A 24779-nucleotide genomic window follows, 5' to 3' on the forward strand; every position below is an offset into this window, starting at 1 on the left:
GAGCTCGACGGCTCGATTTCTTTGGTGGGGAGGAGGTGAGGTGGAGGAGCTCGTGGTGGAGGAGCTCGCGGTGGTGGAGCTCGTTACAGAGGAAGAGGGAGGCTGAGTCTGCTATGGCGGCTTGGCCAACAGGTAGCAAGAGGGAGAGAGCAGGAAGAGGAGCAAAGGGAGAAAAAAAAGAAGCAAAATGTTATTTTTAATGACATGATGGATAAATATGTGACACAATCCACAATCAAGAAGTAACTTTTTTCTATATTATGGATTATGACATAATTTGATTTCAGATTGTGAATTCTGATCGTAGAATCGACATGTTTATTTTTTATTATGATTTTAAAAGTTAGAATCTATAATCAAAATAAAAAATAAATAGGTCCTTAATTATTCCCGTACTGGCATCAATTTGATATTCTCAAGTCATTACTGATGAGGTGTGTTTAAGGCGGTAACTTGCAGAACATCTACCGAGCAAACAAAACTGTTTGTTTCATTTCAGCATTCCATCTACAAACTCATCTACCCTCTCATGTCTTCCCTAACATCTCCACTTGTTTGGGCGACAAGTCCCGTACCTCGTGTATAGTGCACGGTCTTGCTATTCCCTGGCCTCACTGGGCGTTCAGTCCCACGACCTTATTTCAGTACCATGACCATGTCCTTCTATACACCCACATACTGAGAGCAAGATTGAGCAACACAAATCAAATCCTTGCCATCCACTGACTCCATGTTTTGCTCTCCGTCCCTTATGCACCCGTCGATGGATGGATGGATCTTCTTTGCATCTGCCTGGCTGCTTTTCCTGTGCCGCTGTCCGAGCAAGCTCAGACAATATGACCGCATTCGCGCGCCTTTTTCCTTTGTGCTAAAGGATGTCCTGCGCCATGTCGTCATGGTCGTCTTGATTGCTCGCTCATGAAGGCAGAGAGACGCTAAAGATAGCTAGGTATTCAGATCCCTGGTCAGAGATTCTTCTTTGCACTGCCAAAAAGCCTCGATCTTTATATTCAATCAAACTCCCACTCTGATAGTGCTCTCTCTTTTGTCTAAACTAACTTCATGCACAGGCACAGAGAAAATTAAACTCCAACTTTTGCATGTGCACTTGGCCTCCATTGGATGCATTGCATTCTTCTGAATTCCGAATAGATTCCACATCTCCTCTTCTTTATTGCACATTGTACTAAAAATGATCATATTAAGTTATGATCATAATTTTATGATTAATGATAACATAGTCAATGGGACTAAATATGTTCGTTAAGAATATATATTAGGAGATCTTATAGATGTAATACATGAAGAAACCACCGCATCCAGGACAAAGTTAGACTGAATTAGAGAAATCCCAGGAAGATTTGCCTCATCGAATAATTTGGTGCTTTGTGCGTTGAAGTCACCGGAGCATATTTGGCAAAGGGGAAAGATGCCTGAAGACCTCACCGGAAGGTCCGGTGATCAGAGAAGATACATACTGGAGCATTTTGTCTAGAGAAGGTTGCAACCATTGAAATTGAAGATCAAAGCACTGGATGGTCCGATGATCAATATGTTGCATACACAGGACAATGAACAGTACAAAGAGGCAGAACGAAATTCAACACAACGGATGGTCCGACGATGAAGGTTGTGCACACTAGAGCATTATTTCCAGAGAGGATTGCATTGGCTCGGTTGTCTAAAGTCAAATCACTGGATAGTCTGGTGATGAAGTGATGTGCACCAGATGTTTACACTAGAGCAATTTACACTGAGAAGAAGGAAAGGCTCAGATGGCTCAGGATAACTCACCGGATGGTCTGGTAATGGAAATGAAGTATACACCGGTGTGTCTGATGTTCACATAGGTTTGAATGAGGTTCCAACGGCTAGTTTGTGAGAGTATACTCACTAGATGATCCGATGTTTGTACTATTATCCTCACCGGATCATCCGATATTAACAACTTTTCTGAGCTATTGGGTTAACGGCTAGTGCGCAGGTTTGAGACTGTAAATACCCCTCCACTCAGTCATTTGAAGGAGTGACGTGCTGTTGGAGTCCAGAGAAGTTCATGTACACCTGAGAAGACATCTAAGGCACCAAAGTGTTTAAAATGATTATGTAGGGCGATTAAGCACAAGATTAGAGAGTGATTATAGGCCTAGAGAGAGTGTTGCTAGGTAATTGCTGCCTAGAGAGTGGATCAAGAAGTAATCCAACCTTGTACTAAAGGTACACTGGTACCTTGGAGTATTGGTGACTCACCGGTAAGCTTGTTGACTATCCGACTTGTTGTGGAGCGGTGGTAAGGCGATTGTGCGGGGACACAGAGACCCTTACCTTGGTAGCTCAAGCTCCGAAGTGATCATGACGGCAAGAAATCGGAAGAGAAGGCTAATGGTGAGACCTTGCCTTGGTGGCTTGGTGGTTCATCCGGGTGGAGGCTTGTCTTTATGACTTGGTGGCTCAAGAGCCGTGATCGGATGCTGACCAAGAGCATATCCTTTGTGGAGCTCCAACGTGGATTAGGGGTGGTATTAATGCCATCGATACCACGGGAAAAAATCATTGTGCCGAGTTTTCTCTCTACCTTATTTATATTTTCGCATTTACATTCTTGCAATTTACCTTCTTAGATAGGTTGTAAGCACTTTAATCGGTAGAGTAGACACACTAGATAAACTTAGAGCACATTTAGATAGAAATTGATATAGATTTATCTTATGTTTTTAAGAATTAAAATAGTTTTAAATGTCATAATTCATCATCTCTTAGAACGTCACCGATCTCCACACATGCCTATCTTCCAACAGCCTATGAGCTAACCTACACTGTCTAAAAACATTTGTAAAAAACTGTGGCTTTATTTTCAGTGGAGCTTGCTTGCTTCACCAATTCACCATGGTGGTTCATGAATCTACAGGTGCCGGTCCAACATTAGCTAGCCCGATGCGACAAACCTACCAAACTAAAGCAAGAATAGCCCTCAGACAAAAGAAGGGCGCGTATGCTAAGGGCTCATTGGCTCCTTTGATTCCATTTGAGATGAGCTACTAAGCTACTGCTGGTAGTTTCTTTATTTCCTTGTCACCGAAAAGACCGCTGAATGGCCTTTATTGTCCGTGCATTATACAAAGTGCACACAGCGACATTGATCAAGAAATTGATCAACTGGAAAATATTGCCTGCAAGACGAGCTCAGAGCCTCAGCCTGCTCTGCTCAGTGACTCAGTGTATCACAATGGAACAGCATTTGCTTAAAGGCTTCAACTGCTTGGCTGCTTGTACTTTTGTTGCAAGTAAATTGCAGGTTTTTTTTTTCTATTATACTTTTTCAAGTACATTCTGAAAAAAGTAATACTTCTAAAATACTATGCCTATTGAAGAACAACAGGTACCAAGAACCAGTTCCAAAATCCATGAAATCCTGGAATCTTGTTTTCTTTTTTACCTATTTCGTGATTGGAAACGTCTTGCTTTTTTACTGGTATGCTATGGTCCGTTAATTCATCTATCCAGGAAAGAGTTCACAGCGACACTTGGGAAGCACGGTTCGGTCTGCAAGCCCAACGACCAAAAAGTGACGAAGCACAGCGGACGAGACAAATTTGGTTGAGGAAATGTTGCATGCCCGAACCAACCACTCCATCGAACCTGGACGCAGAACCGTGTGATTATAAGAGGCTTTTCGCGCGCAAAGAACGGTAGAGAAAAGCGCTAGAAACAAGTAGACGCATCCATGCGGCTATGGCTTTCCTACAATGCAGGTGTATAGAAACCGACGCCGATCGACTACGCAAAGTTCAGGGTCGTCTTCAGAGCAAAAGGCCGGGGCCATCATTGGACGAGCAGGAGAGTAGCAAGAAAGTGCAGCACGCACGGCACGGCACGGCACGGCGGACGCGGTGACACAGGCCGGTGAAGTGGCGCCGGGCTGGACAGGGACGGCACGGCACGGCTTCTTATCCCGACTTAAGTGTTGCTGCCATTAAAGTGAGCACTGAGCTCTCTGCTTCTTCCGGACGGGTGATGAGTGAATCTGGACACACTTGTGTGCAAATGAGAGGAAAGATGCACCAGTGTGAGAATTTGTAAGCGTACACGGTTCAGATCGGGAGGCATGGCGATACTGTACGCTTGTTGGCAACGACCTTTTTTTTTACAGAGAGGATATTGGCATCAACATTTGACAGGGCAAATTCACTTCCTACTAAAAACTCGGCCGAAAAAGCCCAAATTCCGAAAGACAAAGCAATCAGACCGGCCCAACAAACGAGACATCCAGGGATTTTTTTTGCTTTTATATTTCAATTCTTTTTGCAAAAGTAGATATCCAATTCTTTAAATGTGTTGCCCGTTGAGGATGATATGCATCTGTCGCCCTTCCAAAGTGTAACACCCCAAAGACCAACCTAAGCTTGGAGCACTACTAACCTATATATGAACCTACCGAATAAGAAAATTTTGACAGCACCTCCCTTACTAAAGGTATAACTGATCAAACATGATAGAACAAGAGATAAATAATTATCACACTAACAGTAGCAAGCACCTTAGCAAGAGAAACAAGCATCGATCAAACTTCCATGCCATAACGAGGCAGACATACAACATAACAACTAAGATGTATACTGGTATTATAACCAGAAAGTCAACAAGTGGAGGTGATAGGTGCAAAATTCGTGTCATTACCCATCCTGCATGCTCGACTGCATCTCAAGGAGCACCGGAAAGATAGCAAAGGTGATATTTGAAAATCTTAGCAAATTAATTACTTTAATTAGCTATTTAGCTACATTTAATTAAACAATCATCTTTATCAAGATAATAAGCTGGACATTTCAACAATATCTAAAAAACATTATTAAACTTGACAATACAACAACGACCACGTACTATCATCCGCTAGCTATGTTTTACCATAGCAGTATCAACTAAAACAGTATTAAAGAATTCCTTACAACATAAAAATACATCAAAGTGATTAAAGTAAAGTCATCCATACGAAATGCATATGTATGTATATATCATGCTCTTTCTCACCCTTACCCCTCCACAGAAAATGTAAAGGTGTGCACTATATTCCTTCTCAGGTAACATATGGTGATGTACCGTATCTCTTCTCGGATAACATATGGTGTTGTACTGGTATGGTCGCGACCTTAATACGATGACTTAACTTCTAATGCATGAGATGCATATGTATGATATGTTTCATGCATAGGTAGATATCCGTTTAAAAAAATATATAAAAATAGGTGTCTATTGTCCGTTGGAAGGACGATATGTTTAATTTTTTAAACGTGTCACCTGTTGAGCGCGATATGCATTTGTCGCCCTTCCAACGTGTAACACCCCGAAGACCACCATAAGCTTGGAGCACTACTAACCTATCTATGAGCCCACCGAACAAGAAAATTTCGACAGCACCTCTCTTACTAAAGGTATAACTCATCAAACACCGTGGAACAAGAGATAAATACATTATCATACTAATAATAGAAAGCACCCTAGCAAGAGGAACAAGCAACAAGCAAACTTTCATGCCATAACGAGGCAGATATACAATATAACAACTAAGATGTATTGAACTAATATTACAACCAGAAAGTCAACAAGTGGAGGTGATATGTGCAAAATTCGTGCTGTTACCCATCTTGCATGCTCAACTGCATCTCAAGGAGCACCTGGAAAGATAGCAAAGGTGAAATTTGAAAATCTTAACAAATTAATTACTTTAATCAACTATTTAGCTACATATAATTAAACATTCATCTTTAACAAAGATAATAAGCTGGACATTTCAACAATATCTAAAAAAACATGATTAAACTTGACAATACAACAATGACCACATACTATCATCCGCTAGCTATATTTTACCATAGCAGTATCAACTAAAACAATATTAAAGACTTCCTTGCAACATACATCAAAGTGATTAAATTTAAGTCATCCATACGAAATGCATATGTATGTATTTGTGATGCTCTTCCTCACCCTTACCCCTTCACAGGCAACGTAAGGGTATACACCATATCCCTTCTCAGGTAACATACGGTGATGTACCGTATCTCTTCTCGGGTAACATACGGTGTTGTACAGGTATTGTCGCGACCTTAAGACGATGACTTAACTTCTAATGTATGAGATGCATATGTATGGTATGTTTCATGCATATGTAATAACGTAACTCCCAATATTGCACATTATAGTAAATGAATAACTTCCAAACGATAAATTTTGCTTACTTTACTTCTTAATTTAAAAATTCAAGTAAACTTTAAAAAGTACATTCAGAAAGTAAATATTAAGACATCATACATAATCTAAGGACATAATTTTAACATAGGTATATGTGTCATGCTTCGCATTCGAGAAATATAAACAACTACAAGAGAGAAGACATATCTCACTTCTTTTACCTCATAATCCAGGGAAAACATCAATTTTTTAGAAGGCATAAGGTAATTCACATGCTCACATTTAATTCAATAAATTATTAGTAAGCGCGATAATTAAAAGATGGAGATAACTAAATAACAAGTTAAAGTATAGCCATCTACTACATTCACCTATCTTTACCGACGATGAAGACAAGAACTAGCTACGTCTCGAAACGGTACCACCAGAACAAGTGCATAAATTAGCACTAAAACACTGCAACAACAAAAGCAAAATGAGACACGCTCCTACGCCCGAAAAACCTGCATACAAGGCGATATAAAAAACGAAAGAGAGATATCTAGCACTTTACTTGCAAGGCCGAACCACAACAACAGTGTGCGGATTAACTCTCGACAGATGACAACATTGTTTTATCAATTACTCCTAAAAAGCTTGTCCAAAATGAGCAAGATCACACGTTAACAGAAAGATATCGACGAGATCTACAACTTTCACGTTAATCATATGGTCGAATCCGGCACTAATAAAACCTCAATTCCAAATTAATTTGCTGCACGCTAACGAATTATCAATACACTAATCCGACGATGAAAATGACCAAACCCAACTATCTATAATCATCTAAGGACTAATTAGGGATCACCTTCACAGCAGGATCATGAAATGACATCCAAATCCGGGATATTCGTGAAAAATCCCCTTTTCCTACCTTCTTCTTATTCTTTCTTCCCTCTCCTCTTTCTCCTCCTTCCTCTTCTTCCTTCTTCTCCTTTCTTCTTTTTCTTCTTTCTTTCCTTATTTCTTCTTCCTTTTCTTCTTTCTGTCGGCCAACCCTCCCCTGCTCGATCCTCCCCTCCTTGGTCAGGCCTCCACCAGCGGCAGCAGCAGGGGTGGCGCGGGGCAGTTGGGCTATGAGCTCGGATGGGCGACGGTGACCAGCAGGAGATGATCGATAGTGGCGACTGGACTAGTAGGGTTTGGGCGAAGCCTGGGGCGTCGGGTAACAGAGAGTCGAGTGGGATCCCCTGACTTATCCTTCTTTTTTCATTTTTTCTTCTATCCAACGGTCTAAATTTATTATACTCGCTATGACTTCACCAAGTGCCAAAAAGAACGTTAGATAGCAAAACGGAATCATCTTGATGAGATCTACGTAACCATAGTCTTCGATCGTACATCTGAGCAATAGAACAAAATAAAAAAAAATACACTTCTCACGGGTCTTGCGGTCAACTTGAAGTTTGCAAATTTCTGGCATTACACAACGGGAGACATATGCCTATTTTTATTTTTATTTTCCAAACGGACGCCTACTTTTGAAAATTTTTATTTTCGAAATATAAAAACAAAAAATCAACATCCAGGCCTGATAGGTAACTGGTTTTTCCTGGCCCAGTACGAGTCTGGTCCGGCACAGATTTTTGCTCAGTCAATGGTCTTGCTCCGTTACCGGCCCAGTAGCCCACTTGTAGTGCAAACCCAAACGAGAGGCCCACGGAAAAACCCGGTGGTCCACGCCAGGTTGCCCCAGCCTAACCGCGCCTGCAGGGCCCATTTCCTCTCGTCGTCACACGCAAGCTTCCGCGCTTGGGGACGAGACGGTGACCGGCGCGCCGCCAAGCTGCTTCCGCGCGCCGGATGCCGCCTTCCCCCGCCACCACGCTCGCCTCCATCAACGCGCTCCTCGCGTCGCTCGCGCGCTCCGGCCGCCCGGCGCAGGCGCTCCGCGAGTTCCGCGACATGCTCGCGCGGGGCGCCCAGCGGCCCGACCACTTCACCCTGCCCCCGGTCTTCCGCTCCTGCGCGCTCGCCGGGGCCCCCGCTCTTGCTGCCTCCTCCCACGCGCTCTCCGTCAAGATCGGCGCCCATGACAACCTTTTCGCGGCGTCCGCGCTAGTGATGTGCTACGCCGGCCTGTCCAACCTGGTCGACGCGCGGAGGCTGTTCGACGGAATGCGCGAGCGGGACGCCGTCCTGTGGACGTCCATGCTGTCGGCCTACGCGCAGGGCGGGGAGCCGGAGGCGGCGCTGCATTTCTTCGAGGGGATGGTGATGGCCGGGGTGCGGCTGGACGCGGTGGTCATGGTCAGCCTGCTGCTTGCGTGCGGGCAGCTCGGGTGGCGCCGCCACGGGAGGAGCGTGCACGGCTGCTGCGTCCGTAGGTTCCTGGGGATACCGCTGTCGCTGGGGAACGCACTTGAGGACATGTACGTCAAGTGTGGGGACTTTGCATTCGCCGAGAGGGTGTTTGCTGGCATGCCCAGGCGGGATGTCATCTCGTGGAGTGCGCTGATCCTTGGTCACGGTCTGAATGGGCGTTCTGATGTTGCATTGGGGCTTTTCGATAGAATGGCGGATGAAGGAGTCCGACCAAACTCGGTCACTTTTCTTGGGGCATTGTCAGCTTGTTCACATTCAGGCATGGTGGACAAAGCGTATGCTATCTTTGAGGGGATGAAACAAAGGGGCATCGAGCCTGAACTGAAGCACTACTCTTGCATGACTGATGTGCTAGGGAGGGCTGGCCGTGTCGTCGAGGCAGTGAAGTTCATAGAGGAAATGCCTTTCGAGCCTGATGAGGCGATGCTTGGAGGTGTACTAGCAGCGTGCCGAGTGCATGGCGAAATTGAAGCTGCTGAACGGGTTTCAAAAAGATTGATGAACATGTCTCCTGCAAGGAGCGGCTACTATATGAGCTTGGCAAACATATATTCAGATGCTGGGAGGTATAGTGATGCAGAGAGAATAAGAGGCTTCATGAAGGAAGTTAAAGTCGACAAGCTTCCTGGATATAGTTCAGTTGAATTGGATGTTGACAAGTTTAAATTTCTTACAATGAACAACTGAGTTTGAAGTGCTTGATCAGTTGATCTAGCCTGTGATGCCCACACACTTCACTGCAGTGTATGCTTTGAAGGGTAAAAAGAAGAGATTTGCTGAGCGGATGGAAAGAGCAAATGGGGTGCTTTGGCAGTTAGCACGAGTCCAAGATAGTTTTAGGCTTGAAAACATTACACATTTGAGCTAATGTGTTGTGTTGTCGTAATTTGGGGAAGCCACTTCTCAAGCCGATAGGGACAAGAAATTGGTGAAACAGAAACATTGGAATCGTGCAGTCCTCCTCTCAATGTCCTTAAGAAAAGAAACTGTCCACTATATGTGGCTGCGGGTTTAAAACAGCTCTTGAAACTGACACATGATGATCCCCATGTTTGTGGACATATGAGCAGCAAGGTTTGATTAAGCTTGTCCCTAGACTGACAGGAAGTGAATGGGTAAAATGGTGGGTTTTATTAACTTATTCATTCTTCCCTGTTGAAGCTAATGGACATTGTTGTGGGTTTCAATTTTGCTGGTTGTTAAAGTTGTTGCAGTGATTCTTGAACATTGTACAGTACAGTTACCCGAGACAACGATTGCTTGAACAGAGAAGGGTATCCGAGAATCACAGGCTCAGCCAATGATTCGATGATCATATGACCTTGTGAAGCAAAAGATACGGAACTGAACTCAGATTATGGGTATTGCTTTGATTATTTTTTCTCAACTTCTGTGTATTGACATAAATCAAACCCTTTTGTTTCCTCACCTTTTAATAAAAGGTTATTATCTTCCATTCATTCATCTTGAGTGGAAATGGGTTTCTGCTGTTTCTTAGCCGCCCCTTCCTGCAACTTCTACTCTACCTGTAGTCCCGGCCTCTGATCTACGTTGGACGAGGAGAAATTTTGATGCCAATACTGTTATCTGAATCATTTTATTTTACCAAGAAATTTCGCTTACAGACCGAGAAATGCACACCAGACTGTCCCAGCCTAACAGCAAGATATAACATGATGTTGTACTACTCCTTATTCATCTAAAAATACATATAATATGCTTAAAATATGCCAATCGCAATATGGGGCCACACATAGACTATCAGCATCATTATGATCTTCCAAAGATTGCTTGAGCAAATGACAAGTTTTTTCGGGGTCTTCTTACTTGCACTAGAAACACTCATCCAGCTTCAGATGGCCCCATGTGATTTATTTATTTTCAGAGGAATAAATTGACCAATACTAACTCAGTCTACCTTTCCACTCACCCAACTTCCTCATCTTTTCTGAGAAAGTTGAGGTCAATAGAACTGTATTCACATACTTGAAACTTCTCGAGGGAAATGATTCTCATCTTTTCCTTTGAAATTGCATAAATAATACACAGAACAAGAATTTAGCTTTCGAAATGCCACTACAAAGTGTATGGAAAAGCAAAGGAACATTTGCGGAGTCAGGCACTACGAAGAGATGATTGAGAGGGTACAAGAAACCATGAATCGCATGGTGACAGCTGACAGGTGAGGCACTTGCACGAGAACCACAAGCTTGTTCGCGTTAGACGTCAAGCTTGTCGCTCCCATCAACGTATTCTTTCTTTTTCGTCACCTGTTTTATTCAGAAAAGATTATGCAGTAAGAAATGTCTCTTTAGATTCTGACTTGTAATAACAACATGATTCTCACCAAAACTTTTTTCGATAAGCTAGACGATCAGTGATTTTCCTGAAATATATTGCCACCGTTCGTATAAATGTGTTTTTGGAAGAACTAGTTGGTACATGAAGTATGATTACGGTATCACTGAGGTCATGAAATCGGACCTCGCTAATGCTACTTTATGTATAAAAAAATGTAACGCAATTATATGGAAAGATAATCGTGGTCCATTTCTGGTCCACATCACAAGTTCGTTGAAGCCTCCTACATGCGATGAAGAGTTAAAAGTATATTCTAATTCGCCGCCTCTCATCAACAACATGCCCTTTTCATAAAATCCACTGGAAGTCTTAATTGTTTACTGGAGCAGTTGGTATGGCAATTTGGACGAAAGACTAGTGGGAGCTAGGGACGCGTTAATTGGGATGATGAGATGCTCTTGTCTCGCGCTCTCGAGAAAATAAGTGTTAAAAGTAGTCACCATCAAGGTCACAAAATTATCATATTAATAAAAAAAGATTTAGGTCACTCATTTCTAGAACATCTAACAGCCTATATTAAATCAAAGAGTCTAGACCAAATACAATTAATAAATAGCTAAATTTGGAATTAAAAATTATAAAAAATTAACAATTCGATTTTCATATGATTTGAGAAGCAATATATATATATATAAATAAATAGTCCAAATAAAATAAAATAAATAATAATTGAAATTGAGGTTAGAATAGAAAAAAGAAGAATCCATATCAAATATAGTCTTAAAAAATCAAATTATTATAAAAATCAATATCTAAATAAAGAGTCCATATAAAATATTTAATCAAATATTATCATGACAAATATTATAGTGAGGCTAGCCACACTATTAACGTAAACCATCTTGCTAGTTTTAAACATACTAATTGAGTGTATGTGTGTTGCAACAGAGACAAAAATTGCATAAGATGATATCAAGTATACGCAAAAGTTATTGCTTATATCAATGGAGGCAATCACACGCTTGTCTTCCGCCCTCTTAGCGTAGCGGAGCAATGCATCCACTGACCATCCAATTGAACCATACTGCATTTAGAATTCATACCTGCAGCGAACAAACAACCCTCATAAAAGACGGGCACAACAACCAAGTAGATTAGGAGCCTAAAATTTACACAAGATTGTATTGTTGACTGGATAAAACATGACCTAGAAAGCAAAAAAGAACTCTTTAACCCGTCTCTTTATTGGTCGGGAAGGCTTGAAACTGTTATACCATGGCATTTTTGTGACACCAGGCCAGATTAAATCATAAGGTGTACCACAAAGCTCAAAAATTTTATTCAGCTGCTCTAGCTGCAGGAATAACATATAATCAAAAGGGAGATACAGTTCTGAATACAAGCATAACTCATGATGAGTGAACAAAATACTCCAAAAGAAAATTGGAAGTGAGTAAAGAAAGGGTTCGCAAAAAAGTAGAAAGTTAATGCACATGCCGATAAGTGACATATTATAATAGAAAAAACTTAACGCACATGCATATAAGCCACACATGTATGTGATCAATGCATCACGAATGTTCGTGATCATGCATCAAATCATTGGACAAACATAGTAGCATGATAGGTGGCAACTTATTTATCCATGGGGAAATTCAATGAAGTGAGGCTCAAGAAAACATGTATATGCACTGATCTAATGCAATTGGGAATAACTGAGAAATATAAAAAAGAGAAAAAAAAACTAACATGGGAATGTAATAAATGCTTTGATTATTTGTTTAATGATATCTCATTCTTTCCGGGCAATATTTGCTTCCCATTGAGAAGCTTTGCAAAAAATACAGCCCACTGACCACATGTCAACAGCTGGAACATACTTTATACTTTTGAGTAGCAACTCTGGAGGCTTGCAGCCACAATTCAAGGAAACAATCATAACAAATGTAAATGTAATAACAAACCTGTGAGAAGAAACAATACTTATACCACAAAGTGATCACACAGTTAGTAAGGTTTCCGTTGTGATCACTCAAGAATCATCTTGTAAGCGTGCACGTGTAACATATATATAATTAATAATATTGCGACGAGAGCATACATATGAAATCAGTAACACTGCAACGGGAGTCAGAATTTTAAGCAATATGAGGGAAGAAGTACTGAGGGAGCTGCCACACGATGCTGATTTCCTTACCACATGCCGCACTGTTGAGTCGCTTCGTCTCCACGTGCGTCGAGACCGCCATCACAAGTACCATGAGGAGCCGTCCGGCGCCCTTGCGCTGCAACTGCGATGGCTCGATATCGCCATCGGATGATCATCTTGCTATAGAGCAGCACCCATGTCAAGATGTAGACGACCTTGACTGAGCCCATCAACGCCTCTAGCATCGACGCCGACAGGATAGACAGGATAGAGCAGCACCCATGTCAAGATGTAGATAGAATAATTGTAGTCTAGATTTTGAATTTCAGATGATCAAGTGATATTCCACGAAATATCTGCAGTGGCATCATGGGTAGCGATCTTCAAGGTTTAACCATAATGTTCACCTAAAATCCTAAACCATTATCTAGATTAGAACATAAACCCAAGATAATACAAATTATCTGCCAATGGCATCATGAATATTAATCTTCTTCGAAATGAAACCTCAAATGCAGCCTAAATTAAATAGTAGATTCAGATAACTAGCTAACTATAACACAAAATGCCGAAAGCTATTAGATGGATGATCATCCATGTAGTGAAATTCAGAGTCATTTAGTAGCCCATGATGTCGATATCGCCGTCAAAGAGGTCAGGTAGAGAATTCACATCATCTATACCGAATCCCTTGAGATGGATGACTTTCATGCCCTCAAACACGACTTTGGCTTCAAAGGAGGCCATGTAGCATTTACTGAGAAGATTTTGTTGTTCTGTAACCCATGCAGGGGAGTCAAAAATAACAGATTGAATACTCATGATCTGTAGCACCTACACATTTGCAAGGAGAAAACATGCAAATTGAAGCATGTTGTGGATGTCAACTTTGCTTTCCAGTCTCACTCTTGAGATGGTTCACAACACGCCCAGTGGGATAAAGCTTCGGGTAGTAGTCGGAGTCGATTGTGCTATCCTGGCCTTCGCCACACTTGCCCTTTTGTGCAAAAGGATGAATTAGAGGAAGCTCTTTGCAATGTTCAGCTAAATAGGACAGATAGTACATACACGAACAAAACAATGGAACAACGGAACAACCCCAAGCTGTAATTACTTGGATATGCAATGTGGGCAGGGAAAGCACTTGAGAGAGCCAATAACCTCCTCCATGTCCTTCTTGCTTAAGAAACTCACATCGATAGCCATAATCTTCACGCTATGGATCGGACCTCGTAATCCCTTGCCAACATTCTGCAATATACAATTAAAATACCACACTAAGCTCAGCTAACATAAAGAAGAAGAAGAAGAATGAGAAATGAATTGAAATAAAGAAACTACCTCCTGAGCAGTAGGCTCGTCGTGGTTGTGGAAGATATCCCAGAAGCCCACCATGAGATAGCCTGAAGCAGTTAGTTTTGACGCACCAACGATGGTGGAGGACGCTCCCAGATGCACGTCACTGAGCAGACGCTCCAGGCACAGGGCCTCGTCCACAGTGAGCTCCTCAAGGCACTTATATTTCCACACCCTAAGCAGCACGAGCCAGCGGTAGGAGATGAGACGGATGCGACGGATACCCTGGATGTGTCTGAGCATGATGCTGCGCAACACATGGCGGCTAGAGAGCAAACCCTGCGGTCGCGTCTTTTCCATGCCAGCAGCACTCCTGCGGTAGGGGATCAGGGCAGCGGTGCACGGATCTGAAGGGATGGAGGGAGGAGAGATAGATCCAAAGAAAAGGCCTGGGCGGTGAGGAGGATCTAGAGAGGGCGACAGGGCGAGTGTGGAGGCGAGGCGGCAGAAGGGGAGCGGACGGGGATGAAAGAGAGAAAGGGTGGATCGGAGAGGGCATCGCTTGGGGAGGGGATCAGGGGAGAGGAGACGTGGGGCGGTTACGGGGATCGAGGGAGGAACCAAAGGGGAGCGAGCGCGACACGGAGATGGGAGCGAAGGAATCACCTAACAGAGCTAGGAGGAGGAGTTGTATGATGTCATGTTTGGTACGAGAACTACTACGTATTTTTTAAGTAGTAGAGATTAATAACCAAATTTTAGAAAACTGGACAACATAGAGTATAGTGCATCAGATTAAAAGGAATGAATGGAGCAACACTTATTGAAGTGGACATCTGGCACCGAGTGATGCAAGTCGAGCACGATCAACACACACAACACAAATAAGCGGCATCAAGCCATTGGCATGTGCGAGATATATTCTTGCACTTCAGTGGCCAGCGACAAAGCTCCTGATGGCATCAATGAGCTCCTGGGTCCGCTCCCTGGTGGCAGGGTCCATCTCAACGGCGTACTTGTTAAGGTAGAAGGCGTGGCTCATGTCGCGGTTGAGCAGCACCTCTACCTCCTTGTCGGCGGCGCGCAGAGCATTGCAGTACTCGACATTAGTGTCGCGGACGAGGTCGTTCTCGCGCACGACCACCAGCATGGGTGGCAGCAGCATGGTGTCCAGCAGCGGAGCCTGCGGTCCCATCGAGCACGTGAATGGGTGCTCCTTAGTGGCACCCTTCGGTAGAGCCATGGCGTTGAACTTGTCCAGCATGTCCAGCGAGAAGAACACCGAGTCCGGCCTCACCTCCAGCTCTGATCGGCTTCGCGTGGCGCGCATGAACCCCGGGTGGATCGGGATGGCACCGGCAACGCGGAGGGGTGACCAGCTGCCCTCGCCATCCTGGCCCACGCGCGTGGCGACGAGGTGGACGAGGTTGGCACCCGAGCTGCCCCCGATGAAGAACACCCGGGAAAAGTCGGTGGCGTCGCGGAGGAGCTCGGTCACCGGGTCGTCAACGGCGTCGGCGTTGGACAGCGCGATGGAGCGGAGCCGACGGAGCGCGGTGATGCCGGTGTCAATGTGTGCGGTCAGGCGGCGCTCTGGCACGAGCGGGAGCTCGATGGAGACCACAACGGCAGGGATGGTGCACGCGAGCTACGCGTAAAAGTGGTGGTACATAAGCCAGGACGGGTGGGAGATGCAGAAGCCGCCACCATGGAGATGCACGATGACGGCCAGGTGCCGGCCCTCGTCGCCCTCCACCTCGGGGAGGTACACTTGGAGGCTGGGCTCCCCTAGAAGGTCGTGGAGCGTGTGCCCATCGCGCAGGATGGCGTAGGGCACCACTGGTTGCATCAGAGGGAGGGCCTCGGGCGGGCCGATCCATGTGCGGTCGACGTTGCCGTCGCCCAGCACGCGTAGCCAGCCAGACACCTCGTCCACCACCTTGCGGTCTTCCCCCGCTTGCACCTGCACCTCCTACTGTGCCTCATTGGCAGTGTCCATTGTTGTTGTCGCTGTAGCTATGCTATACTACTCGGGGCACGCAAACGGGCAAGTGCTTGCAGCGTTGTATGAATATGACACGACGCGCACGATGGGAGATGATTGGATTGCATGGAGCGGCACGTGAGGTGGGTTTTTATAGGCAACGGGGTGAACTAGCCCGGGAGTGGCAAATACCAGGTGCAGCGTATTTGCACAAGAAGCAACAACACGAGGGATCCAATGGTTGCTACTGTGTGTGTGATGGCCTGGACCGTTGATTTTTTATCCTACGGTGCTATTGCATTTTCTTAATTTGCAGTTACAATAGCAAATGTATAGGATCCATGTTTGCCTGAGAGACAGGGGAGGGCATGGTTTGAACTTTTAAGACCGGACCATTGGCGCCAAACCAGCAAGTCCATCGGTTCTCAGGTTCACACGCCCGAGCAGGTACTATCCAATGGGTGAAATGGACCTCGACATTGTTGCAGCACTTCTATCCATGTATTGTACCTGTACGCCTACAGCCTACGTCTTTCTCTATCTACTCCTTCCCTATTCTCTCTCCTTTCTTCCCTCCCACCTTCTCTCCTTCCCTACGCACTTCTATCCATGTATTGTACCTTCTCTCAGGGACGCCACTAAGCTGCACCAAGCCACCAACCATCCACTGGAAACACCCGCCAAGCTCATGGAGCCACATCGCCTGGCAAGGCCACGAACCTCAGGTGGACGAGGATTTCCTGCATGCGTCATGGTGTCATGCTAGGCTTGTCACCACCTTTTCTAAACTGCACCATCATGTAAGGGTGCAAGTGGGGTGGACCATGCCGCTAACCTGCAAGGCTGGCCCATATCGCAAACCCACAAAACGCTGCACTCAACCCACGTCGCTTAAGCGGGTCTTTGCGGGCAGCCTGTAGGACCCAGCGGCATAGCAACACCAGCGAGACACGGAGCCGCAGCCGCCCCCGTGCCATCCGCCACTGCAATTGATATGAAACATTAATGGCAGAATTTGGAGAGCGATTAATCAAATAATAAGTTGTAGAAACAATGTTAGCCCAGAAAGCACACTTTTTTTTTCCAGAAGAATGTGATTCATAAACTTTGCCACACCATTCTACTGAGGGGTTCCTGGAATAGCCAAATGTCTTGCAAGACCATGATTAAAACAAAATTTATCAAACTCACCACTATAAAATTTCAATCCATTGTTGGTTCTAAGTTTCTTGATTTTTATGCCAGCTTGATTTCCCACCAAAGATTTCCACTTCTGGAACACTGAAAGGGCTTCATTCTTATGTTTCAAGAAATAAACCTAAATTTCACGAGAAAAAATCATTAATGAGTGTTATCATATACTCACATCCACCAAGAGAACGAATCTTAGACTTGTCACAAAGATCATAATGAATATAATAAAGAATTCCTTTAGTCTGATGAGTCACAATACTAAAATTGACCCTTTTTATTAGCCAAAAACTCAATACGCACATAAATCAAGTTTGACAATATTATCTAAAAGACTTTTTTTCATAGGAGATGCATACCTTTCTCACTTATATGACCCAAGAGCATATGCCAAAGCTTGTTGATGTGAGGATTTGATGGGATTTGATGCTATAGTAGAAACAACTGCAATACTTGTAACTGTAGATCCTTGCAAGGTTGTCTTTCAAAATCTTAATAACACTATTTTCACTAACATATTTATACACCAAAGATTCTATGGTGCCCAAAGAAATAAGATTCTTTTTTCATTCTGGGAACATAACGAGCATTTGTAAGAGTCCTAATAGTGCTATCATGGGTTTAATTTGAACATAACCAATTTCAGCAATTTTAAGTGGAGACTCATGACCAATCACAACTTCACCATTACCAATAGGATCATAAGTAGCGAACCACTCTTTACATTGACATATATGAAAAATGCAACCCGAATCAATAATCCAATTAGTTCAAGTCCTCAAATTAGAATTGTTGATTAAAGTATCTCCATCAGATCCATTTTCAATAAAACTAACCTCAACAGATTTTCTTCTTGAGTTATACTCTTTTCTTCCTTCATTTTCAACTTTAAGCACTAAAAAATATCATGATCTTCTTTCTTACAAAAATGACAAAGAAGTCTAGATATATGGTCTCTTGATTTAGATCTGGACTTTGATCTAGAAGAATTGCCTTTATGTGATGATTTATCTCAAACAATTTATCCTCATAATTAACTTGAACGAGAATCAACATCAATTTTTCTCCTTAGACAACAAAAATGATTTAACATTGTTAAAACTAAAGGTATCATTGTTGCCATAAAGCATAATTTTCTTGAAGTGTTTACAAGTAGCAGGTAAAGAGACAACCAGAAGAATAACCTTATCACCATCATCATCAATTTCCACCTCCAACTTCTTAAGATCAATGATGAGCGAATTAAATTTATTAAGATAAGACTAAATGGAGGTATCTTCTACCATACGAATCGTGTACAGATGTTCTTTGAGGTGTAATTTATTAGCGAGACTTTTCTTCATGTACAATATCACTAGCTTTTCCACAATGAGGCGACAACCGTCTTGTTAATGACTTCACGCAGAATATTTATAGACAAACTGAGTTGTATGGTTGAGAGTGCTTTTTTTATTCAATTCCTCCCATGTGTAGTATGTCATGTCCATTGGTTTTTCACCCAATGCCTTTCGAACGCCAACATATGTGAGAACAACTTTGATTTAAATATGTCGTATGGAGAAATTGGTATTGCCATTAAACTTCTCAATGTCAAATTTAGTGGATGACATGTTGGAGAAAAAATTGTAGATCAAAATATATGATAAGCTCTGAAGAAAAATACTTATTGGTACGGTGGTTGGGTGCGCGTAGCAAAAACAGTCAGAAATCAGAGTGTGCACAAATCCTGGTGCATTGTTCCGGGTGCACATAGCAATTTCAGCCAAAAAATAAGAACTGCCGAGATGACGTCACCGCTAAGGTTGGGATGACATCAGCAGTGAACAATACCATCAACAGTAGCGATGACAATTTAGGCCTACAGAAATTTGCTTTGACTGCATGCTAACATCTTATTTATTTATAAGAACACATTTGCTAGCCATCAATCGACAATCATGAAATTTTCAATGGATGGTGCTATCCTTAGAAGGATGCATAGGATGGTAGACTAGTCTAGTGTTGACGGTGGTAGACAAAGTGTCGATGTAGGACGTTAGAGATCAGAAGAGGAATATGTGTGGGGATATCACAGGAGAGAGGCGGTGGCTCAGAAAAAATATAAGAGGCAACCGATAGGAGATTTACAGTTTTGAGCCGTTCGATGGCTGTCGATGGTGAAGGCTAAAAAATCCATCCAATTGAGCAATAGCTCCTTTGTAAGAACAGGTTGAAAACTTAGTTGGTATCGATCTATTAAACCATTCAATATATTCCACCTAGACTCTAGAGTCACAAATACATATAATTTCCTAGTTGGCATATAAAAAGTTCACGGCAAAGCTTCGAATTGACATGATTCGACCCGACTTGCTAGCAACAAATTAAGTAGTCGAGTCGTCGCGCGGTCAGTAGTGCTAGTTCATACTCGTACTCGAGAAGATGCTTCTCGAATTTTTTGCAAGTTACATCAAGTGTGGACGGAGTCCTGGCGCGTCTTGTGGAACCAATTGCGGTTTCGGTCTAGTGGCTTCACACAAGTCCACACAGCACACGACATTCCTGGCCTCTACTGACTGCCCCGGCGCCCTCGCTGCTCTCTGCTCGACTGTTCCGACGTCTCGATCAGGAATTCTGCTAGAAATCGTGCTACGAATCGCTCTGAAACTTCCCTCTAAATCGTTGGCAACCGCGGCACAAGTCACACATAAGTACGGAACCCCTGCTGGCCCGCTGCCTATAAAGCCCCGCACCCCGCGCGTCGCTCCTTTCAACCCAACCATCTCCACAGCGCGCCCGCGTCAAGTCATACTCAAACAACGCCCCGCACACTTGGCCGACCGCGTGCCCCGCGAACAGTGCCTCACCTACAGAGTCAACAACGATGGCCACTGCCACCGAGTCCCAGCAGCATACGCAGGTGCAAGCGGCGGGCGGCCGCAAGGTGGTGGACGAGGTGTCCGGCTGGCTGCGCATGCTGGACGACGGCAGCGTCGACCGCACGTGGACCGGCCCGCCGGAGGCCCTCCCGCTGATGCAGCCCGTCCCACCCTACGCCGTCCCGCGCGACGGGCACACGCTCCACGAGCTCCCCGGGGAGCCCAACCTCCGGGTGTACCTCCCCGAGGTGCAGGGCGAGGGCGGCGCGCGCCTGCCCGTCATCGTGCAGCTCCACGGCGGCGGCTTCTGCATCTCGCACCCGTCGTGGCTCATGTACCACCACTTCTACGCGCGCCTCGCGTGCGCCGTGCCCGCCGTGGTGGTCGCTGTCGAGCTCCCGCTCGCGCCAGAGCGCCGCCTGCCAGCGCACATCGACACAGGCGTCGCCGCGCTCCGCCGGCTCCGCGCCATAGCGCTGTCCGAGGACGGCGCCCTTGACGACCCGGCCGCAGAGCTCCTCCGCGAGGCTGCCGACGAGTCCCGGGTGTTCCTCATCGGGGACAGCTCGGGCGGCAACCTAGTCCACCTCATCGCCGCGCGCGTGGGCGAGGACAGCGACGGCAGCTGGGCGCCTCTCCGCGTCGCCGGCGGCATCCCGATCCATCCCGGGTTCGTGCGCGCCACGCGGAGCCGGTCGGAGCTGGAGACCAAGGCGGACTCTGTGTTCTTCACGCTAGACATGCTCGACAAGTTCCTGGCCCTGGCGCTGCCGGAGGGCGCGACCAAGGACCACCCGTTCACGTGCCCGATGGGGCCGCAGGCGCCGCCGCTGGAGTCCGTGCCGCTGCCACCGCTGCTGGTGGTCGTGGCCGAGAATGACCTCATCCGCGACACCAACCTTGAGTACTGCGACGCGCTGAGCGCCGCCGGCAAGGAGGTGGAGGTGCTGGTCAACCGCGGCATGAGCCACTCCTTCTACCTCAACAAGTACGCCGTCGACATGGACGCCACCACCGGGGAGCGGGCTCGGGAGCTCATAGACGCCATCAGAAGCTTCGTCTCCCGCCACTGAAGTGCCAGAACAAATCCGCACGTGCTGTGCCTGTCCGACACTCAGCTGGACGTACGTGTGCGTGTTACGCCCATTAGTGTAGCCTTCGTCTTTGGGTTGGACCCTACTCGGTTCCTGTTAATCGCTGTCTACTTCAATAATGATGTGTTACTGCCATTGGATGGCACCCACATACTCTAGCATTCGTGCTGATCACCGTTATTGCCGTTGTAGGTGATTAGTTTACCTGCACTTAGTAGTTTATCCATACTTGTGTATCCATTAGACAGCGCGTGCTTTGTATTGTCCTCTGATTAAATTTCAGTTGTCACTATAAAAGATCCATGCATGGTTAGTATGGCCTTCTATAGAAAAAAGACGTTCTTTGCTTGTTAGATGTATTGAAAAAGATTGAAATTGGTGATTTTTTTTTTGCATGCGTGAATTTTCGCAGTTGCGTGGATCTAAAATGCTTAAGGGGTATTTTGATTCGACATCTTTTAAAAAGACCGGAAGTTTGTGGATACGCTTTTTTCATGGATAGTCATCCTTTTATGAAAGGCACATTTCTATAGCACCCTTAAACTGTTATAACTAATTTACAATTAATGATATTGTCTATTACACTAATTTAATTTAGCAGTCCACAATGAATCATGAGTACAGTAAACCTGAGGACCCATTTGAAATAATATGAGATTTTGTACCATTTGTACGGAATCTATATTAGTTTCTCTGAAATTGTCCCAAAAAAATCCAATGAAATTCAGTTCCAAACGGGCCGTTTTCTACCAAGTGAGCCCATGGACCATGGTGCAGCCCTCCTTCTCGATGTTCCTGTTCCCCGTGGCAGATTTTTTTTATATATTTCTAAAATAAAAATATATATGTCCGTTTTAAAAAATTACAAATTTAGACTCCTATCGCCTGACCTGTCACCAGAAAGGTTTAAAAATAAAAAATATTACGTTCCAATGCTCTCAAAATTCAAAAGACTATCAAAATAGTGATGAAAAATTCTAAATGTTTTTTGTGGTGTAGATGATGCTATCATCTAGCTCTCTAAAAATATTCAACTCAGACAATTACTTGTGCAATGAGAAATAAAAAAGAAAAAAATTTGGTCGCCCTTCCAACTAGCGGCATGTTTTGCAATTTTTCAAAACGGATGTATATCTTTGCAATTTTTTATTTAAAAATAAAAAATAAAAAACTTCTAGGATACGAGGTTAGAAAGTATATACAACCCTTGTTTTACAAGATTGAAGCAAGATACCAGGTTAGAAAATTTGTTTTCCTAGTGAGATGTGAAACGAGTAGTTTGTTCTCATACAACTCATGTTCAGCTTGCTCCAGGAGCAACGGAAGCAATCACCTGGAAGTGGGCTGCCAGCTGGGAATATTGAAGCACTCGACCAAAACAGATTATGCAAAATTGCAGGCTGCTTTGCTGATAATACATCCAAATAGCCACAATTGCGCTGGCGATTCAGCTAGTTCTAGTACATTCAATCTTGTGGATCAAGGTTGCAGGTTGGTGGGTGCAGATGATATATACTATACAGCTTAGTTCTCAGCAGTCCGCGGGTCAAGACCGGCCGGTGGAGAGGTGGCTGGCGCCAAGCGCGAATTCAAGGGTAAATGGACTAATGAAAGAGAAAGTTTTGGATGTTACATAGGGAGTGCCAAAACTACGATCTTTGAAAGATCTCGCGGTCCAATAAGATGTCTATCGGAACAAAGATGAGTTAGATAATGGAAAAACTGGAAGGGCGAGAGGGTACATATACAGTGCGGCAGGCGTCATATAGCAGCACATCATGCACTTTTGTCACGTATGGGATTGGCACGTCCCACCTCCTCAACACTTGCACAAGCAACAAGATTACGGCATCGCGCGGGACGCGCCGGACCAGGCGAGCGCGCGAGACGCGATCCACGCCTGGCACGGGCACGCAGCATGGCCCAAAAAGCGCCCACGCGGCGCCGGGTCCCTCTTGCCCGCGATCACGGTCCACACGCTGAGGTCACCCGGACGCCACCAGCTTTGTCCCGTCCCCCGCGCCGCTGCGCGATCCGCGAGACCAACCGGCAATAGCGACGTTTCCTCGAGCGCACCCGCGTCGGCTTCGGCGTGCACCGCCCCGTCGCGTCGCCAAGCATGGCGCAACAACGCTATCCTCGTCCTCTCTGCGGCCGGAGAACCAGAGCGAACCGCAGGACCGTGGGAAAACGCCAACCGGGCCCCACGCGCCGAATCTCCCACGCCCGCGCTCTTGCCTGAGCCGAACAAGCGCAAAGGTCAGGGTGCCCGTCGTCCGGATCCTGCAGCGGCTAATCTGCCAAACCTAGAATCAGGCTCTCATTGGCCGCGAGCTAGCCTGCCGCCTCTCTGTCCGTCGAGCTCAACTACACAAATTTGCTGCAGTTTGGATTAGATCGGCAGACATAATGCAAGTAGAATTACGCAACAAATTCCTTCACGGTCTCGCTAAGCGTGCAGAGATCTCACTTCCAACTTCCACGAATCGGAAACGTCAAGACCAACACAAACCGCTGCGTCCCTTGATTCCTGAAGCTTCGATTGGACTTGGTTGGTGCGAGTGGAATGCATGGGCTGTAGAATTCGATGATGTCTGCCGAACTGCGGCGGTTGATCTCATCTAAGTAACCGCCTCTGGCAGTTGTCTCGGTGCCCGTTGGGGAAGGCATGTATCCCAACGGACACCCCCTCATTCAGTATAAATGTAACACATACATCAATGAAAGAAAAAAGATTTTCTCTATTCGATTGTCTCCTATAGTTTACACTCTAACATGTTATCTGCACTTTGCCCGATTTCACTAATCGGCCACCCCACATGCTGATCTCTACTGTTTCTTGTAGAAGGCAGAAGAACAGTGACCACAAAAGAACAGAGGGGTCTACACGAGCACACCGACACACCTCAAGTGGAGATGTCGCCACCATCCTCTGCGATGCCGGCAACACCATGCCCCTCCCAGCCGCCCCAAGCGTCAAACCTATCGCGGCTGCTGGCACTCGTGGAGGTGCTCGGGCAATGCACCCACCATCCTCCTGCGGCACCCCTCTGCCCTCCGGCGACACAACACCCTCAGCCACAAGAGGTGCCCAGTGGCAGCCTCAATACCCGACAACGGCATATCTCCTTCGGGTGAAGCCATGGTGTCACGATCGACCAACGATTGGCCAGATCCGACCCATGCACGGTCTCTGCAAGATGGTGGCAGCGACGCCATGAAGTAGTTTCATAGAGAATAGATCAACCGCAACAACTCCCCCTTGTTCGATTCATCATTTATATATTGATCAATGAAGAACTTCTCTAAACACCCTATGGAAAAATATAAGGAGAAAAAATGATTATAATATG

General features: G+C 45.2%; 2 protein-coding genes and 2 pseudogenes across 2 annotated transcripts; 2 read left to right on the forward strand and 2 right to left on the reverse strand.

Moving 5' to 3' along the window:
- The first annotated feature begins 7908 nt into the window (after window positions 1-7908).
- Window positions 7909-10013, forward strand: LOC133885849 (pentatricopeptide repeat-containing protein At4g14170-like). Its single transcript, XM_062325613.1, has one exon. The coding sequence runs from the start codon at window positions 8032-8034 to the stop codon at window positions 9238-9240; it is 1209 nt and encodes a 402-aa protein (XP_062181597.1). The 5' UTR covers window positions 7909-8031; the 3' UTR covers window positions 9241-10013.
- Window positions 10014-13621: 3608 nt separating this feature from the next.
- Window positions 13622-14659, reverse strand: LOC133884072 (uncharacterized; annotated as a pseudogene).
- Window positions 14660-15230: 571 nt separating this feature from the next.
- Window positions 15231-16298, reverse strand: LOC133884355 (carboxylesterase 15-like; annotated as a pseudogene).
- Window positions 16299-20131: 3833 nt separating this feature from the next.
- On the forward strand, window positions 20132-21779 carry LOC133885310 (carboxylesterase 15-like). Its single transcript, XM_062325003.1, has one exon. The coding sequence runs from the start codon at window positions 20338-20340 to the stop codon at window positions 21403-21405; it is 1068 nt and encodes a 355-aa protein (XP_062180987.1). The 5' UTR covers window positions 20132-20337; the 3' UTR covers window positions 21406-21779.
- Window positions 21780-24779: the final 3000 nt, after the last annotated feature.

Source organism: Phragmites australis, chromosome 11 (assembly GCF_958298935.1).
Source record: "Phragmites australis chromosome 11, lpPhrAust1.1, whole genome shotgun sequence".
Taxonomy (NCBI): domain Eukaryota; kingdom Viridiplantae; phylum Streptophyta; class Magnoliopsida; order Poales; family Poaceae; genus Phragmites; species Phragmites australis.

What these genes read in the sequence shown, in the direction of transcription:
- LOC133885849 (XM_062325613.1), top strand. Translation starts at nt 8,032, where the DNA reads ATGCCGCCTTCCCCCGCCACCACGCTCGCCTCCATCAACGCGCTCCTC.
- LOC133885310 (XM_062325003.1), top strand. Translation starts at nt 20,338, where the DNA reads ATGGCCACTGCCACCGAGTCCCAGCAGCATACGCAGGTGCAAGCGGCG.